The following is a 20988-nucleotide window of genomic DNA, read 5'->3' as shown; positions in this document are numbered from 1 at the left end:
AAATCAAAACACTCCATCGTATACGACCCATATTGATTCCCTTAATCACAAAGATTTTATTCTAATGATGTTAGAATTAAGTGATCTTAGGCTCGTTGGATTCATCTCGCCAAGCCTGTTGATTCGACTATAAGTATGCCAAATTTGAATATCATTTTATTATATATTCAATGTTAGAATTTTCTAATTATACTTCCAAGTACAAGATTTGTATACTTTAAGCTCATATTAGATCATTTTTAGTATCGTTGGTTTCTCCATATTGAGACGTTCAAATTTACTATAAATTTGTTGAAACTGAAATCATATGATTTTGAATTTAACCAGCAATTACTAATTCAAATTTTTTTTCTAAAGATTTGTGCTGATCATGATGGTTATTAGTAGATACATCAACACTAACCTAGCAACTCACCAATGATCTATCATTCTCATACACTGTGAACTATCATTATTTGACACAAATAATTCATGCACTATCAAACTACTTTCGGCAATCACAGGCACATTCAACACTTTTTTTGGCTTACAATTAAATTAAAAAAAAAAATCACTCCTTTTTTTTTTCTCTCGCAAAATTTTTTAATTATCCTTTTTCTAACACCCATCTGCTGCCATCATGAGCACGCGCGTAAGTTCCTCACCCTTCGCCCACTACCAAAAATAAATAAATCTATATATTAAAGTTTAAGAAAAAAAATCACATTAGTTGATCTTCTACGAAAGAGCCCTCCTCTTAAATCTATAAAGTATGCTGCCCATCCACCAAAAAAGAATCGAGAAGCCAATTATTTGCATCCACAGAAATGGCTCCGAGGATCGCCGTCGGCCACCACCACGAAGTCCGGCAACCCGACTGTATCAGGGCCGTTACTGCCGAGATCATCCTCACCTTCCTCTTCGTCTTCGCCGGTGTTGGCTCCTCCATGGCCGCCGGTACATATTTTCTACTTACCTCTCTCAGGGTCCAACAAACAGTAGAGATCAACAGTCTATTTAATTTCCCGAAGTGCTATTTTTAGGAGAGAAACTGTGTCAAAATATTCCTCAAATATATATATATATATATTTGTACTGACTATTAGGGGTATTTGGTATTGGATTTGTAAGTAGTTTTTAGTAGGATTTAGCGTAAATCCAGTCAGACGCAATCCGCCCCACTGTAAATCTAGCAAATCTGTAAATCCAAGATTTACGAATTTGCGGCATAAATTCGATAAATTCGTCTAAATCCTAATCTCATTCATATTCGGATTTAAAGCTCAGTCACAGAACTTCTTCATGCGGCACACAATCTGTTGCCAAACAGCTTCAGAGATTTAACAAGATTTAAAATTTTTCATACCAAACACTTTTCAGGATTTACAAGCTTAGGATTTACTAAATCCGGATTTACAGGATTTAGTAAATCTTACTAAAAATGAATCCAATTTTGTACCAAACACCCCCTTAAAGTTTTTAAATTTACTTTAACAGAGTAAGTAATTCTGATTCAAATAGAAGATCGTCAAATTACGCTAAAGATAACTTTCTAAGCTAATAAATTATTGTAGGGAAAGTGATGGGAGGAGATGGGACAATAATGGGGCTGACGGCGGTGGCGCTGGCGCACGCGCTGGTGGTGGCGGTGATGATATCGGCCGGGCTGCACATCTCTGGCGGTCATCTGAACCCGGCGGTGACGCTTGGCCTAGCCGTCGGCGGTCACATCACGCTATTCCGGTCACTTCTCTACATCTTAGCTCAGTTGATCGGATCTGCGCTGGCCTGCTTCTTACTCAAATTCTTAACTGGAGGCTTGGTTTGTTTAATTACTTTTTTTTTCTTGATTATTAGCAATAATTGGAATTTAAGGTCTTTAGTTTAATCTATCATTCCCACAGTGCATGTGAAGTGTTCCTTCTTGCAGAAATTTATTTGAATATTTTATTAATTAAAAATATTCTGTGCTATATATAAATTAGCAGAGTAATAATTATAATTTAATAAAAGATTTAGGCTTCATTTATCACAACAATTTTATTGATTTCCAAAGCATTATTTTAGTTAAAAAATATTTAGTTTAAAAATTTTTTTGTACTAAAAAATTATTTTAAAGAGTAATTAGAAAATCATCCCAAACGAAATCTTAGGCTTCATTTGAGTTGGCTTTTGCTTATTAAAGTAGCTTTTTAATATAAAAATTTTATTTTTATATTAAAAAAGTATTTTAAGAAACATTAATAAAGTAGTCCCAAACTAAACCTATGTGAGACAACTTTTATTTTTTAGTAAAAAAATTTTAATTTTTTATTAGAAAACTATTTTAAGAAGCAGTAAGTAGGTATATATAGACACACACATAATAGAGGGGAGGGGGGCCAAGTAGCAAACTTATGAAAAAATAAAAAATATATATAAGAATGCAAACATAATTTATTTACACGTAATCATTTTTTACAGATTTATTTGTTCGTGTTTGAAAAGTTTAACATAATCTAATGAAAATAACGGGAGGCGAAAAGACTTTTAATTTTTAGAATGTCAAATTACGAAAAAAAAAAAAAAGATTTGCTAGAGGCAAAAAATACAATTCAAGAGGGGCGGATTACAAATAATCCTTAATATACACAATTCCACCATTGACTTCACACATTATTTAAATTTGAAAAAAATAAAACTAAGCAACTCAACTTCTTATAAATTTACATGAATAAAAGAAAACTTACGAAATTTTATAGAATGAAAAGGTGCTGATCACTAATGTCTTCATCAAACTAACTTATTCATCACAAGAAATCTTAAGAAAACTGCGGCTTAAGGCAAGAAGAGAAAGATGAGATGAAAGGGAATGAAACAAAGAGAATTGGTGCCTTAAAAAGAGCCCATAAAGCCTTCCCAATTGCTCATCCAAAATTTAAAAAATAAAAAAGAATTTGTCTTTTGGCGAGTGATTTTTTCACTTGTCATGGAAGTTGCCACCAGTCGAGCAACTTCCACCATGTTCATTTTTCCTTCTCTTTTTGTGTAATAAGTTATTAAAAGAGTTTTATTTGAAACTTTTCTCTGTATATGGAGAGATTATTACATGCGAAGTCTAGATAGAAGACTAATCCAGATTCTATGAGGGTACACTGTAAATATAAAACAAACATACAATTTTATTTTTTATTGTATATTTGTTACACTTATAAAATATGGACAATTCTTTTTCTGAAATCCGCATATAATAATTTCTCCTATATATGAATCCATTTTATAGTTCATGCAGTGCAAGTATAATATTCAAAACTCAGACGCAGCTATTAATTTCAGTTCCTGTTATGATTTCTGAAAGTGTTTAGCCATAATGTTCTTCAATTTACACCTTAATATACTTCATTACTTAAACACTTGGCCATTAAACAGATTACCATGAGGCTGACAACAGGAAATCTAATCCATTCCTGTTATCCCAAGAAAGGCAAAGCTGGATGATTTCGAAGAGCTAATCTTTCAGAAAATGAGGTAAAAATGGTTTATAAATATAAATATAATATTTTCAGCATAAAATTTTTATCAAAATTTATATTGAGTTAAATGAATTTTTAAATAATGTATTGAATAGCAAGTTTCTATAGTTATTGGAGCAAATAGAACAATGTATATTATACTTGATAAGTTCATATAAAATCAAGTCAACTACATTATTTTTAATCGTAATTTAGTTTCTTTATTTAACTCACATCAACTAGATTAAGCATGTATAGTATACATGATAAGACTAGAGAGGGAGTTGAAGGTATACTTGAATTATAGAGGTCAACCTTAGAGTTTAAAAATTTTGTTTGAGTATATCTAAAACTAAATATATGGAGTGTAATTTTAGTAGTTATAGATCTTGTTGGGGGGGACTTGAGGCCATAAAGTCATTAATAAGAGTGCTTGTTTTAGATATCTTGGATGTATTGTTCATAGTGATGGGGATATGGACGGGGGAAGATATTATTAGTAGAATTCAAGTTGGATGGTTGAAGAGGAGGAATGCATCTAGCTTGTTGTGTGATAGAAACGTCCCTCTCAAACATAAGAAAAATTTCTATAAGACGATGGTAAGACCTGCAATAGGGGTGTCAATTTTGAGTTACGGGTCGGGCTCGGGTTGAACCCGAAACTGACACGACACTATTCGGATTGGGGTCAACCTGACCCGTTTTTGCAAATGAGTCAATTTTTCGGACCCGAACCTGACTCGCTTCGGGTTCGGGTCAACCTGATCCGACCCATTTAGGCAGCTTCATCGGGCAGCGACTGCGGCAATGGTGTTCGGCAGATTCAGCGGGCAGCGGCAGTGGCATTCGGCAACGGTAGCCGGCAGCTAGCAACGACGTTCAAAGCTGTAGCGGCCATTAGGGAGGCGATAGGCTCGATGTAGCCGTAGGCGTCTAGGCGCTGGCGCGACATGCGATGTTGTGATACGACGTGGGCGCTGGCGCATCATGCGGGCAACAGCTGTGGCTTGATGCATGCGGCCACGTGGGCAGACCGGGCATTCGGATGGGCGGACAGGCGGGGAACCTGTGGCAGGGAACACGGGCAAGGTCTTTTTCGGGTCATTTTGTGTTATTCTTGAGTTTTCGGGTCAACCCGAACCCGACCTGTTTTTGTAAACGAGACAGTTTTTTGAACCCGAACCCGACCCGCTTCAGGTTCGGGTCAACCCAAAACAAAAAATTTCGGGTCAGGTTCAGGTCAGGTTTTCGGGTCGGGTCCAATATTGACAGATCTAACCTGCAATGCTTTTATGGTGCAAAATGTTAGCTATTAAAAAAGAAGCATAATATTAAGTTAAGTGTTGCTAAAATAAGGATACTCATGTAAATGAGTGGCTTTACTCTTAGAAATCGGATATGACACGAGCATATACGTGAAAAGGCTGGAGTAGCTCCATTTGAAGTTAAGATTAGAAAGAGTCTTCTTAGATGGTTTGGTCATATAAAATGAAGGCTTTTCGATGCTTCGATTAGGAGAGTAGATGTATTAGATTTGGCTTATATCAAGAAAGGTAGATGTAGACCTAAAAAACTTTGTTTGAAAATATTAGAAATGACCCTTCTTTATTAAACTTAAATAAGATTTTGACCCTTAACAGGTCACAATGGAGAAAATTATTCATATAGTTCACTCCACATAGTGGGATAAAAACTTGATATTATTATTATTGTTGTTGTTGTATTGAACTTACACCAACACTCCAATTATGTGCATGCTTGTGCCCTTAAACTTTTAAGTAACATATTCCACCTAACATAATTGAAAGTACTTGTAACTAAAAACAAAATTTTTAAATTTAGGGTCACACTGGCATTATCTTATATTGAAATATTTCATGCACTTAATGTCAGTACTCCTAAAAAGGTAAAATGATGTTTAAAAGTTGTTGAACAAATCATTTAATAATTGGGTACAGTGATATTCACAATTTTTGTGTACTCATCATCATCATTACTATGTGATCAATAATACTTTTCATGTATAAGAGACTTGTATATTACTCATCACGAAAGTTATCGCAAAGTGGGGTTGATCCCATAATGGTTTTGTAGTTTGTAGGAACTTGATAATTTCACTTGCACTTCATTGTGGACTAACTATCACCTTTAAAGTATGATTATTGGGACTTATAGGCTATAAGGGATCTCATGCAACTTATTTCGGATCTTATCTATAATGGCTTGGTCATTTAATTGCAGGAGTATGATTAATCTACATTAGTGGGTAGAGAGTAGGTTATTAGTGTTTTTTTTTTCTCATTCTTTTCTTTCCCTTTTTTCCTTTTATCTAGCTTGCCAAAATAAGTTATAGGAATATAAACAGGACTCAACAAAGCTACTTCGTAAGAAATAAAGAATACACATCACTTCAGTAATGACTTTCTTTCTCCTAGGGGATTTGGCTCGCCTGCCTTTCATTGTACCTAGGGCCTCAACTCTCTTATAAGGAGTAGTCATATTTATTTTTTAGCTTGAGTCTGGATGAGAACTAAACTAGTTCCCATATCAATCAATCAAAGACGATTATTATGGAGTCCAACATCTAAAGTGGGCTAATTTAGTTCCCAGCTCATTGGAGCTCGCCCAAAGTTAGAGGCAAATTACTGATGCACCTCGGGTGATTTTTTATCAATTGACTCCCACGAGCGAGTTCTCTTAGCTATATCTTTAAGTGTTGGGTGATCATCCTACAATTGTGAGTCATCGCTATGCATCTCTGGGAAATGTGTATTTCACAATCATATTTTTCATATCGGGGTGGATTCCCGTGCATTTTTTTGTGTAGACGTGAATTTTAAAATTTTTACTCACATATATGCATTGAAATCACTCATAAACAAAAGAGGCAATAGAAATGTGGGAGGAGCATTTATTCATTAATTAGAATAAAAAATATAAGTATGAACTGAAGGATTTCCTCCATGTATAGAATGTCTCTGAGTCATCAACACTTATGCCACCCATTTTTGTGAGGCTATCACTAGATTAATTAAAAGTTGATTAGTTATATTAGACTAGATTATGGTTTGATTGTGTAGCGTAGGATTGAATTATGCTCAAATTAGTAGACATTAGAGTTGCTAGGTAGATTTATGATTATTTTAGGTTGAGGGTTATAGGGAAAATTCTATGGTGAAATTTCAAGATCTCTAACAATCATCTCTCATAGAGGCATCAATATGGGCCCTCTTTGACACAACAACCAAAGTGCAATCTAGCATTATTCATGTCACTTCCATTGTGAAAACTTTTTAAAGGTCAACAAAATCATCCCAAAAAAAATATTTTATGAGCTTTCATCCTCAACATGATAAAGAATATGTAATAAGTACAAATTAATAAATATTATAAGTGCATATTCATTATTAGAAAAAAAAAAATATTTATTATAAAATGTCAGAAGTTAATCACCAAAATTTGTATTAGATATAAGATTATGAAATTAGATCTTATGAATATTCATTTACTTTGAATATGTTAAGCATGCAAATTTTAATTCTTTTAGTATAATGAGTTCATTTATATGATGTATTACCTTCTAAAGGTCCATTTGGGACGGTTGCAACTGTCGTTAAAGCAGGTTGTGAAGTTGATGTACATAAAGCTAATTTGTATAGTTGTTATACATAAAGCAATGCTTGTTAAATGTTTCTTTTCTTCCACGTATATTTTGACTTCCTCTTTGAAAATCAGGAATATGATACTTAATATCAGGAAATGTTTTCAAAAACTCTTGTTGCATCGGGTATGCTCTATCCACAAGATCGATAATATTTATCTGTTTGTAATTATACATTATTTAGTTAAATAACAATAATAGTTGTTGATTATAATAGAGAAATAAATACATACTTGTTGGTGTCAGGAAATTAATATGATATGAAGGTTGAAAGAGCCAAATAAATGAACATGTATGCATCAATATTCACCACTAATTTTTCTTAATTTCCAGCATTCATTAGGTGCATCAATGATTTTTCTCCTAGGATCTCAACCAAATCTAGTCGACCAACATTTCTGTTCCTTCCATAATTTCCATTCTTTATCTGGTTCTATTTATTTTTTAGCTATACTTTATCATAGTCTCTTCCAATTTTTTCATAAAAATTCTTCATTAAATTCTTCCAACCCTCTTTATTTAAGTGTGTTGTTAGTAGATTGTCAAATTCAATCTCTCTTAAACATAAATTATAAAATATCATCTTCACATCTTTCTCCTAGGTTGCAGATGATCCACCATTCTTTAGTTTACTCATTTAATATCTTAAGTGTTGCTTATAAATGCATGGTAATGTTTGCAATTTTTTTAGTAATGCTATAGGTGAAAATAGAATATAATCATTTGTAAAATTTAAGATAGTGTATATAATATATATGGAATATATCTATATAAAGTTAAAGGTTTTATTAAATAAAACAGTAGCTACTTCAAAAAAAAAAAAAAAACTGAACCAAAAGACAACATTATTGAAATCCTCGTGAAAATAAAACTTGGTCATTTTATTGTATAGGCAAAATTGTATTCCTTTTTATGAAAAAAAATCTTGGTTCTTATTTTCTTTTTATGAGAAGTTGTTCTTGTAAATTTTCTCAATGATTTGATTTTTATTTTCTTTATATGATGATATTAGGTACTCAGTGAAATTAATCTTAAGCTTAAAATTAGAGAAACAAAAATTCAAAAGAAAAAAAAAATATAAAAAAGTGTTAATGCAAAAAAAAGATAAAAAAGTGTTAATAAAAGAGGTATAAAACTAATTTGAGATAGCAAATTCAGATAAAAATGAGTTGGAAGCTAAAATTAGTAAAAAGAATGTTGAGATAGCAACTTCAGATTCATCTTATGCTTTAGGGGAAAGATGAGTTAGAAGAAAATTGATATTCATAGAGAAATTATGGAGTAGACTTATAAATGTAGAAGAATAAATTTATTGAAGAAGAAATCAATAAAGAAGTAATCGTAGATGGTAGATGAGCGAAAGTAGATTGGCTTAAGTAGCATCTACATGTTTGAAATAAGCTACTAAAGTGATGAGCGACCTCCAAGCAACCTCCAATCGAGTGGAGCAAATGATGCAGCTCGGTGGAGACGAGGATGTGGATGGGAATTGCGATTGATGACGAGTGACCTGTTAGATAATCGTAGGTGCGGAGGACTTGCGTGTAGTCAGAATGACGTGAGGAGAGCTATGGCAATGGAGATGAGGGCATGTGTATTGAGAAAATGATCAAGCACTCTCGCAAGAAGTGGGACATTTATGCCATTTTTTACCTTCAAAACAATGGAAAGCAGTAGACCGCGGGAGGTACTTATAGCCGATAGGTCACGGGAAGTAACAATGGGAGCAGAAATTTTCGTAATGAGGTTATGCCACAATTCCCTAAAGAATCAGTTAACAACTTTTTTTAAAACAGAGTACCAGTGAAGTTGTCCCAAATGAACCCTAAGTTTTATGCTTATTCTTGATGTATAGGCCGTTGTTAATTTAGGCAAAAAAAAATGGTGGTAAAAGAATGATCATGGTATAGTTATTAATATTAATAGCTTTGTGCATTATGTCCTCTTTTATAAGAACTAGAATTTCAATACAATGTTTCTACCCATCAAATTGGAGTTTGTGATTGTAAGTGGTATAAACCAAAGCAGGCCTCAAATCTAATTGTATAGTAATGGGCTTTTGTCAGCACATTGTAGTCCAAAGGCCCATTTAAGAATCATGTCTACAGAATTGGTCCATGGGCTAGATGATTGAAAGGGCAAAAAGATTTCTAAAGAACAGATTGATGCTTAGATATTTTTTTGTCAAATACTCGCTAATGCTATAGAATTCTTTATATATTTTTCTGTTCTTGCATATTTGTTTGTTTAGTTTAGGGTTTATTCTGAAAACTGTTTGATTGATGCAAAGCAAAGGGATGATCTAATAAATATTTAAATATCATTTAATAATGAATAAAAATTTTTAATTTAACACAATAAAATGGAGAGAAAATTAACTTTTTTATTCATTATATTTTATTTAAAATAATAATTTCAGTTTAAAATATTAAATGATATTAACTCGCCATTGATAAATTGCGTGAATTAAAGCTATAGGATTTTTTTTTTTTTTCTCATTCAAGAATGCAAAGTCTTGGTTTATGGCCTATAATGTTGTATGTAAATAAAATTCAGATATAGTTAAACATAAAGATTGAGATTATGAGAGAGAAATATTTCTTTGTCAAAAAATTTTCCCTAAAAGATTTTCTCAGTTTATTTGTGGATCGGAAGCATGATGAAACTTTTTAAAGGAGCATGTATAAGCTGGCAAATTTAGCTGGAGGAGCATAGACAGAGGGAAATTTAATAGGGAGCGGATTTGTCATAGGGTGGCGCAGTAAAAAAAACGCCATATGTATTGGCGAATGCGAGCAATGCACTAACATGTTTTGTGCATTGTAAAATGCATCATAAGCAATTGGTGCATTCTATAGAATACCTCGGATCATTTGGCACATTCTTGAATTATTCGGTATTTTCACCCTGACCGCTAAATTTCCTCAATTTCTTCACAATTTGTAGACACATTTGGCATAGTCGGGCACCAGATCTATGAATCCAGAGAAATTATTATGTGTGGAGTTCGGACATAAGGAGTCCGGACATGGAGTTACGTCCGAACTCCAATAAAAAACACAACATGTGTCATTGTACATAGTGTGTGCAAATTTGTACACACTGTGTACAACTGTGTATATAATATCACTACAAGAAAATCATCAATTACCGGCAGATTTTTCCGGCGGCTTGCCGGCGAACTATTTTTCGACAGATTTTCCGGCAGCCTAATTTTTCAGAAGAATTTCCGGCGGTTTTGTATCCGACGGCTTTTCTGGCGGTTCTTAGTATTTTTTTCTTAATTAATTAATAATTTTAATTTATTTTAATTAATTATTAATTTAATAAACTTAGTCTAAATAATTATTAATATTGTAACATATTTAATTAATTATTAACTTTAATATTTCCTAAACTTTTTAATGAAGATTGTGAAAATAAGATTGACTATAGTGACCTTAGCACCCTAGATGAAGTTATGAGGGGAAGAGGATTGAGAAGGTAGAATTCTTCTATGATCCGAGCCAACTGCTTTCAGGATTTCTTAAAGGACCATTGACAAAAAGCTCAGTTAGCATTGCATCTGCAAGTTGCTCTTTTTTGAGTGCAGGAGGAACACATTAATATTATCTGCTACCCAAATCTATTTTGCAAGCTCTTTCTCGTCATTTGAACTGATTCAAGAATAATTTTTATTTCGTCATTAATATGATATGTTACCAGAGGATGTTATTGAATAGTTAATTATTTTCATCATGCTGCTGTAATCGATTATGGCTTCTGTTTATGTATTATGAGAGTTATGCTGTTTCCATTATTTATCTTTGTGGTGTTTGTTATGAGTTCATAACAACTTTGTTATTTGGGCAAAATTATTATCAAAATATTTACACGGTTAAGTTTGTTTTAGGTTAACGTACTCATGAATATTATTGGAAATCATTAAGTTTGGATAACAATTGAGTGAAAGCTCTTTAAATTCCTATCTAACATTTTTGCGGGCCAGAATATTTATGGCGGTAAAGAATTTAATTTCACGTATTAGAATTACATGCCTATTCAGCTCACGAAAGAGAGAGTATATAGAAGCAACATAATTTTTACGTGAAAATTTCTGAAAGGAAAAATCACGGGTTAACGTCCAGTTGAAATCAATCCACTAATGTTTGAATATAACAAATGATTGATTCATCTTTGAACTGAAGGACGATCAAATTACAATTGTAAACTGTCAGGTACGTAGAAATCTAGTGACAAACAGGCCGGATCGAACTGAAGTCTGTGATGGTTGGTGGCCGGGCGTAAATCCAGCATCAGTTGGTGACGAAGTGGAAGTCCGACAATAGTTAGTGGCTGAGTGGAAGTCCAGCAATAGTTAGTGATCACTAGGCGAAAGTCCGGCGATGATTGAAGGTATGACAGTAGTCGAGGAGAAGTCTGGTTGTAAGGGAAGTACAATTTCTCTTCTTTTCATCTCTTCGCTCTCGTTCATGCTCGGTCCCCCCTCAATGTAAAATGAATGGTTTATTTATAATTTTCTGAGAGTGATATGACAACAAAAAGAGAGAAGATTAAGGGCATGCTCGGAGTGTTTCAAATGGACAATCGATATTAATTTTCTTGATCATATATCTTTTATCTAGTATTTGAGTGTCATAATAATATCAGATTTTGGAGATCTTGGGCTCGTTGGATTCGTCTCATCGAGGCGCTCGATTTGACTATAATCATGTCACATTTTGAAATCATTTAATAATCCAATTTATGGTTGAACCTTTCAAATGCGTTTTGGGTCCTTGATTTGGGCCCATTTGGGCTCGGATTTGGTCGAATTACGTGTCGTTGGGTCCGTTTTTTTTCCATACATTTAGTTCGACTATAAATTTGCTGAAATCGAAGTTTAGATGATCCCGTGTTTAATTTTGAAAGTTTCTAATTTAAATTTATCTTAAGATTAATGCCCGGTCACAAAATTTAGTAGAAGATGTATAAAACATAATTAATTTGTTCGCACTATTCTTGTTTTTTCAAATCTACGTTGGGAGAGCAATAAACAATCTTGATTATCTTAAGCTATTTTCCCCAAAAAAAAAAAAGAGAAAAAACCACGTCGACATTGAAAAGAAATAAAAAAAATCATAAGGTCATTTCAAGTTGAATTAGAAATTGAGTATCTTGTACAAAATGATGATCAAACAATTAGACAAGTTTCTTGCTCTGTTCGCCTATAAATCTTCATCTTTTGTATAAATCAACGAAATATAGATTTCTTATGTCAAATAGAATTTTCTTTTAACATAAAACTCAAATGGAAATCAGAACAACCTTAAAATAAATTCTTTATCTCAAAATAACATTTTATTCAATTCTTAATACTTATCACATTCATATCAAAGACCAAATATTTCATTACCAACCCAAGCCTTCAACCTTAAGTTTTCCTTTCCCAATTCTCTGTCCGTAGCTACCTACGCTATCTGTTGTGGCTTGGGAGTGGGGAGCTATGAGAAGGGGAAATAATAAAAATGCAGTGTTTAAACTTCAAAATTTGGTCACAATCTTCCATTTAAAAAAAATCAGCCATTTCATGTCTAGTTAAGTGGAAATGAACATTTAAACGTTACAATACAATAGTTTTATATAAAGCATTATTATTTCATAACTAGTGCAAATTAAACTATTATTAGGCTCTTAATTTACGTAGTACATTAGTTTATATAAAAGTATTAAATTCATCTTGGACGAATAGGACTTAGAAAATTTGCTCCTCGCATGTTCAATCCGTTGCTCTTCTGAGGGGCTAATTAACATGATTGTCCCGTACGAATAAGGTTCGTCCCGTACGATCAATTCACAAAAATTGTCCCCTAAGAGTGTGTGTTGTGATTTTTTCACTCAATTACAATCACTCCCTTTCATTTAAAAAAATATGATTTACAAATGAATAGTTTGAAGTCTTCATCGCTTGGAGTTAATTTTCCTGAAATGTTAATACACACTAGAGCAAAAATAAAACTTCTAAAAACTGTTAGGAGATATATAAAAACAATAATATTTGAAATCATCAAAATAATACAAGTTGCAAGAATATAAAACATGCAAATAGCAACTCTCTCTACAGAAATGCTACAGTAAAGTATTATCTTCTTGAATTGTTGCTTTAATGTTAGTATATATTAAATTTACATTAATTTTTATCCCTTTTTAAAAATTAGTTAGCCTAACATGTTTTTTATTTCTAAGAAGCATGTTATTTGAGTAAGGTTTGTGCAAATTTTTTTATTATTATACTGAAGATAGTGTTATGTAGACTTTCTGGTGGTTGTAAATTTTGATAGCATATGAGGTGTTTATATAAATAAGATATTAATACTTATTGCAATGTATGCAGGAATGGAATGTAATGAGAATATAAACGAGTCAGTCCATATTGCAAATATTAAAAAGACTACACTTGCACCAACATGTTTTATAAATGAGTATTATGAAACATATATTTGCAAGACACCATGCATTATATCATCATACATAGGAGACAAATGGATTGGAGAGCTGCTACAAGGTCATCCAACGAGGTTTCATAATATGTTTCGTATGTCTCAAACAATTTTTTTAGATTTATTGAAGGAATTGGAATGTGTTCATGGTCTACATGAATCATCAACGACAATAAGTAGAGAAGTACTTGCGATGACTTTATATATTTTATCGCATAATGAATCAATAAGGTCTACATGTGAGCGGTTTAAACACTCAACCAAGAAAATAAGTTGGTATTTTTCTATTGGATTGGAGGCTTTGGTAAAATTATCATGTTTTGTGATCAAGCCTATAGATCCAAAATTTTGTGATATCCGAAGGAATATTTTGTATGATAAACGATATATGTCGTATTTTAAGGTAATTTTTTTTATTATCATATTTTTATGATTTGTTTAATATAAGTAATATCTAATCATTGCTTCTTAAATAGGACTGTATTGGAGCTATCGATGGAATACATGTGGATGCTCGTGTTTCGAATGCTGAGAAAGCGGCTTATAAAGGAAGATGTGGATCAACGACACAAACTGTTATGGCTATATGTGACTTCAGCATGTGCTTTACTTTTCTCATGGCAGGATGGGAAGGAAGTGCACATGACAGTCGTATTTTCAAATTTTCTACTCGTAATAGATGCTATAACTTTCCCATGACACCTCCTGGTACGTTCTTTACACTTGTAACATTTGTACTAGTAAAACGTTTACTAAATTACAATAACTTTATAACAGGAAAATATTATGTTGTCAATGCTGGTTATCCGATGCAACGGGGATTTTTAAAGCCATTTCCAGATAAAAAATATCATATACCTGATTTTGAAAGAGGAAGTTAATTAGTATGTGGGAGGCAAGAAACTTTTAACAAGCGGCACTCTTCCTTAAGAGATTTAATTAAGAGAACATTTGGTGTATGGAAGAAGAAGTGGGTCATACTACGAGATATGCCTGCATATTCATTCAAAAAACAAATAAAAATAGTAATAGCAACAATGGCATTGCATAATTACATACGTCGACATCCCAGTCGAGAAGACCCTGAATTTAATATATGTGATGCGGATGGAACATATATACCGGAGGAGACATATGAGTATAGAATTGGGCAATCAGTAATAGAGAATGAAGGGAATGGTTTTAATCAAGAGGTACGAGATGGTGAAGGAGTAGAGGAGATGGTCCATTTACGAGAGAAAATCACAGATGCATTGATGGATGAGATGAATTAAAAAGTTTTTTATGTTTGAAAGTATGTTAAGTTTTATTTGATTAACTTTGTGAATCTTTTGTTGATTTTTTTCTCACTTTAGGTGTCTTTAGAATCTGTTGAAGAGTCATTTTCTATAGAAAGTAAGAAAGGGAAAAAGTATTGCAGTTTATTGACTTTGTTGGAGGGCTTACATTTCACTTATTAATTAGCTTATGTTTTGTTTTTTCTAGCAATAAGATGTATGATAAGATGAATGTCAATAAAAATTTATAGTATATATACATATATATAATTATAAAATATTTGATAAAATAATTTAATTTTAATACATAAGTGTTAGTTTGGTATTATAAAATGTTGAAAAGAAATTATATTTGAATAAAATTTATTCATCTTAAAACATATAAGGGTATAAAGGTAATTTATTCATATATAGCTGCAGCACAGCAACTTGACAGTTATACTGACCAAACAAAATGCACTGCTTTCTATACAGCAATTTAAAAAAGCAACTTTCTGCACAATAACTTCAAAACCTACTTTATCGACCGCTGCAGCCGTCCCAAACGCACCCATAATCTTGTTCCAAATCTCCTATTTATTTCCACTATGCCTCCATCAAAGATATCGATCACACTTTATTTTTAATTCATGTGAGGCCTCCATACAGATTAAATGAGGCAAGAAGGATTTAAAAACAAAATAATATGATTAGTACAAAAAAGATATATTCTCATGTAGACATTATTCTAAACATATCATAAGTAAAAAAAATTAATATATGCAAACCTTTCAATTAAAATAAATAAAACAAATTCCATTTTCCTAATAAACATAAGTACTAGAGCATAAGTAAGAAAAGATAGAACTAGGTATCCTTTCAAATGCAATTAAACGCTTCTGGAACACATGGTCCCTCTTCCCTTGGCTTTCATACACACTTTCTTTCCCTCTAAACTCTGCCTGAGACTGAGTACAAGAGAATAAATGTCCAACCCCCTTAAATTTTTTTACCTTTCTATTTATATTTATGATACATAACTAGCTATAGTACTAGTACCATAGTGTTGTTGTTGGTAGCATCGCGATGCTTTCAATTTGAATTAAAGCTACGATGTTAATGTGATTTTTTTTTCATGGCTCTTTGACTGAATTGTCATGTCCTTCTCTCATTGTAACCAAATTAACTACTATGATAGGATGATAAGGCAATTTGGCATTGTGGCACCCAGATTAGGGTTGCGGCATTGGTTAAGATTAAGTGATGTGGCACTACATTCTACACACTGCGACATCGTTCTATCTTTCTTTCACCAAATTTTAGGGTTGAATGTCACAACACTGTATATTTTTCTTCAATTTTGTGAATTTTTAAGCAAATCCTCTAATACAAAATCATCAAGAATGGTCTTTTCAAAGCATAAGAGAATACTATAAAATTAAAAAAAAAAACTTTCTCTAACAAATTCTGCCAAATTTAAACTATTACTTGTCCTCAAGTAATCTTCACACATTTTTTTATAGATGATCTTATTTTACCATAATATAACTATGGAATCTTTTAAAATTTATAAAATTAATAAACTAATGATGCTAATTATAATATTTGATTGCTAATAATTTATTTAATACAACATGTAGCATGCATCCTAATATTTCATCTCAACTAATATTCCTTGTAATTCTAGCTCTTAAATGTATAAGTGAAAATTTTTTAATTACTTATTTTGGAATACTGATCTTAGATTTAAGAAAATTTTATATTCATTTAATCTTCCCATTCACTTTCAAGTTTTGTTATGTTCAATAATTCCTACCATTCTACTTAGCTTAATTCTTTCTTAAATCCCATAGTTGGAGTTTAGACTTTCACATACCAATTTTTTTATATTTAAAGACTTAACCTTTTATTTTCATATTCTTCACTTTTTTTTTTGTTCTTTTAATTTTCTTTTTCTTTCTTTCTTTTTCTTCTTTCTTCTTTTACACTTTTATTAGGTACTTAATAATATTGAATACATGTTTATCTCTACCCATTAGATAACCTATGTTATTATTATCAAAGGTTTATTGCAAGATTTATAATTCCATAATTGCATGCTTCTAATGGACCTTTTGAATAATCTAAATATTATAATTTCACTAAATCTTTAATAAATCAATCTTGAAGTAATTAATCAAGTGCTTGCAATTTCTTTATTAGGAATTATTAGCTTTTAATTCCTCCTATTTCTTTACAGTGATTTAACTGACTCTAAAGATGGTTATACTCACTCTTGCATATATATACAATATTGTAGATGGATACGTTACTTATTTCCATTATACTTATCTTTATGATCTACAATCTCATATCATTGATATTATTCAGGCGACTCGATTTGGTATATTGCTTTTGACAGTTACTTGCTCATCTTTGGTACATTAATGCTTCATTTTATTTAACCTTCATATTGAAAATATGCATAAAATACTATCAAAAGTTTATTGTGCAAGTCACAATCATTGGCCGCCTTCTGCTACAACTTTGTCCATTTGATTTTACATGATTCGAAGAAGTGTTTTGAAACACTCATTAAAGAATTTTCTTTACTTTCTTTTGACTTCACATGCTTGTTACGTGTTGTATTAAATAACTTATTAGCTCTTGAAGCATAGTTATATGAGCCTTCTTATTTTTGTTTGTTTCTTCTTCTACTACTACGTTTTCTTTCTTTTGCACTTGAAGCATAGCTCTTTCAATTGCGTTAAGCTCCCTAATATTCTCTTCACTAAAAAATCCCTTCTAGCTTTTGGTGATGTGAGTTACAATATATCCATTATTGATCCTTGTTTCTTACCTTTACTATGTTTCTCTGTTTGCTAGATGATGAATTTGGTCATGTTTGATTCTTCACTATTCTAACAATGAGGCATCATGGATGGAATGAAGCTCATCTATCATCCTACTTGTAATGCTATTAAGTATTACTTATTGTACTTCTTTTACCAATGTTGTTGGTACTACAAGAACCTACGTCTATGTAGTTGTTTACCTTGATGTTCTAAGTTTGTGTAAGATTATTTGCAATAGTAGGTTTGGAGGCATTTTTTGTCACATTCCTGCAACCTCATATTACTCTTTTTAAACATACACCTATGTATGTTTGCAAGCATATGGTTTTGCAAGTTTGGCTATCAATTATTTGCTAAATGACCTTATTAAACTAACCCGCTAAATTGGATACACTTAATGACCTGTGCAAAATTTGTGTTGTTTATTGATAATTTGTTTATGATGTGGAAGATATTGTGTGTACTAATATTTCAGGAAAATCGAACTCAAGACTATGAAGACTCAAATCAAATTCAGCATGAGATACTTTGTGGATTTGAAGCTTGTATTTTTCTTTGAATTAAATTTATGAGGGAGTGATTGTAATTGAGTGAATGAATACACACACTTAAGGAGATCTTGAAAAATTTATACTGATCGTATAGGGCGAACCATGTTTGTATGAGACGATCAGGTCAGTTATCTCCTCGAAAGAGCAATGGAACGAACAGGATTTGAAGAAAATTTTTCTAAGTCCTGATCGTCTAGGACGAACTAAAATTCGTCCCAAGACGAAATGTTCTCTGAAAAATTTTCGTTCAGAAGAAATTCATATTCGTGATAGGACGAAATGCACTATAGAAAATTTTAGTCCAGACGAATTCAAATTCGTCCCAGTACTAAATGTCCTCTGGAAAATTTTCGTTCAGACGAAATTCAAAAACGTGCCAGGATGAAATGCTCTCTAGAAAATTTTCGTCCAGAAAAATGTATAATCGTCCTGGGATGATTTTTTCTCTGTAAAAATTTCGTCCCAGGATGAAGTGAACCGACTCTGAAAATTTTGGCGACGTTCTGCAATTTTTGGGAACCGACCTATGGAATAACCATTCATACCGAACGAACCTAGTTCATATGGGATGATGATCGGGTATGAATTCAGTTCGTACCAATATAAATTTGGTGCATTTCTAACATATTTAAGTAAAATCGTCCAGGACGATCCACGATCGTACGGGACGATCCACTGCATGTTGACTTGAAAATTTACAATTTTGGATGGATTTTTGTGTCTTTCCTATATATAGTCCAATCTAAATTGCCACTTAATCTTTTTGCTTACTGATCTTCATCCCAATTGAAAGGAGAGTCAAGGAGAGAGTGTGAGAGAGTGTTTGTAGTAGATTTCTTACTACTGGAGCATGAAGGATTCACTTGGAACTCAAAGGTAAGAATCTCTACTTGTGGTTTTTGAATACTTCACTCTTTTCTCTCTTCCTTCTAGATTTCTTGTGAGAGGATCTATCAAGGAGATCCGGTTCTTTGCCAACACTTGAAGAGTGTGAACAGCCGAAGGGTTCTCTACCCACACTTGGAGAGTGTGAACAGCCAAAGAGTTCTCTGTCCATACTAGGAGAGTGTGAAAGGACAAAGGGTTCTCTGCCCACACTAAGAGAGTGCAAAAGGACAAAGGGTTCTCTGCCCACACTAGGAGAGTGTGAAAGGATGAAGGTTTATCTGCCTACACTGGGGGAGTGTGAAAGGACGGACAGTTCTCTGCTAACACTAGGAAGAGTATAAATGGCGACGATTCTTTGCCGCACCAGGTAGTGGTGGAAGAGAGTTTTGTAAAGGCTTCTCCGCCTTGCTGTGGGTGCAAAAGGACAGTCACTATTGGTATTAGTGCAATACTCGGAGGGTACCCCCGGGGAGTGGATGTAGGTCGTGTTTGACCGAACCACTATAAATCTCGTATCTTTTATTTTTTCGCTGCTTTTATTTTTGCTTTTCTATTTTTAACTTTTGGTTGAAAAACGTTTTCAATAAAATTCACTAAAGTTAATTTTCTCGGTTTTAAATTTTAGAAAGAGGGGTAAATGTTTTGTTTACCAATTCATCCCCTACCCTCTTAGTTAGCCGCTGGGATATAAGCTTAGGTTTAACAACCTAATTCATAGTGAACAAGTTTCAACAAGTGGTATCAGAGCTTAGTTTTAAAATCATAAGTTTAGACTACTTCTTGATTAACGTAAATGGCTACATTTAGAAATTGAAATACACCTGAGGGTTACTCTATAACTAGACTTCCATTGTTTGACAATATTTCTTTTGATTTTTTGAAAACACGCATGTCTACATTTATACAGTCACTTGATTATCGTATGTGGATCTTAGTTCATGAAGGATATACAAAACCAACTAGAATAGTTGACGGAGTTAGAGTTGAAACACCTTTTGCAGACTGGACATTAGAAGAACGTGACTTAGCACAAATAAATGCCAAATACTTAAATAGTTTCTTTTGTGCTCTTAAATCAAAAGATTCCATCTAAACATTTACTCCATTAACAATCTTCTTGGTTTCCTTATTGATTACGAGCAAGGAGTTAGCCAAAGAAAGATTGATGTAGGTGAACCACAAAGGGAGAAGAACATAACACTGAAAGTGAACACTCACAACATGAGGATGAAGATGACATCACTCTAATGACTAGACAATTCAGAAGCTTTCTAAAGAGGAAGCAGAAGAGACGCTAGCAATGGAATAGAGATAAATTTAATAGAAATATCAAGGTTTCAAATGATGTAATTTTCTATGAGTGCAGGAAACCTGGACATATCAAGATTGAATGCCCAAAACTCAAAGCCACTCGTAGCAAGGAGAAGGTAGAGGAGAAACCAACTGTAAAGAAGGGCAAGAATAAGTTTCAAAGAGCTTTCTAGGCGGACTCAGCTTCAGATTCATCAGAGACTGAAAAGGAAGAGGAAGTCTCTAATATGTGCTTAATGGTCAATAATCCTGATCAGTCAGATCAAGAAGAGGTATATGACTTATGTTATGATGAATTTTTTGAAGTTTCTGAACACATGCATGATGCATATAAGAAAATGAAGAAAATGCATACTAGTATAAGTTTAGAATTTAAAAAACTACAAAATGAACATAAAATTCTTAAGAAAGATCATGCTTTAATTGATGACAACCACATGAAATTCTTGATGAGTTTGATGACTTGAATAAAAATCATGAAAATTTAAAATCATCCTATGCAGAACTTGAAAAAGATTTTAAAAATTTTAAGGATGAA

General features: G+C 32.6%; 1 protein-coding gene across 1 annotated transcript; it reads left to right on the top strand.

The window, feature by feature from the left end:
* The first annotated feature begins 733 nt into the window (after positions 1-733).
* On the top strand, positions 734-2006 carry LOC110104154 (probable aquaporin TIP4-3). The gene is made up of 2 exons (XM_020833141.2): positions 734-936; positions 1554-2006. The coding sequence occupies exons 1-2, from the start codon at positions 807-809 to the stop codon at positions 1865-1867; spliced, it is 444 nt and encodes a 147-aa protein (XP_020688800.1). The 5' UTR covers positions 734-806; the 3' UTR covers positions 1868-2006.
* Positions 2007-20988: the final 18982 nt, after the last annotated feature.

This window comes from Dendrobium catenatum, unplaced genomic scaffold (assembly GCF_001605985.2).
Source record: "Dendrobium catenatum unplaced genomic scaffold, ASM160598v2 fragScaff_scaffold_1650, whole genome shotgun sequence".
In the NCBI taxonomy this organism is placed as follows: domain Eukaryota; kingdom Viridiplantae; phylum Streptophyta; class Magnoliopsida; order Asparagales; family Orchidaceae; genus Dendrobium; species Dendrobium catenatum.
This window is presented reverse-complemented; position numbering and strand designations above follow the sequence as displayed.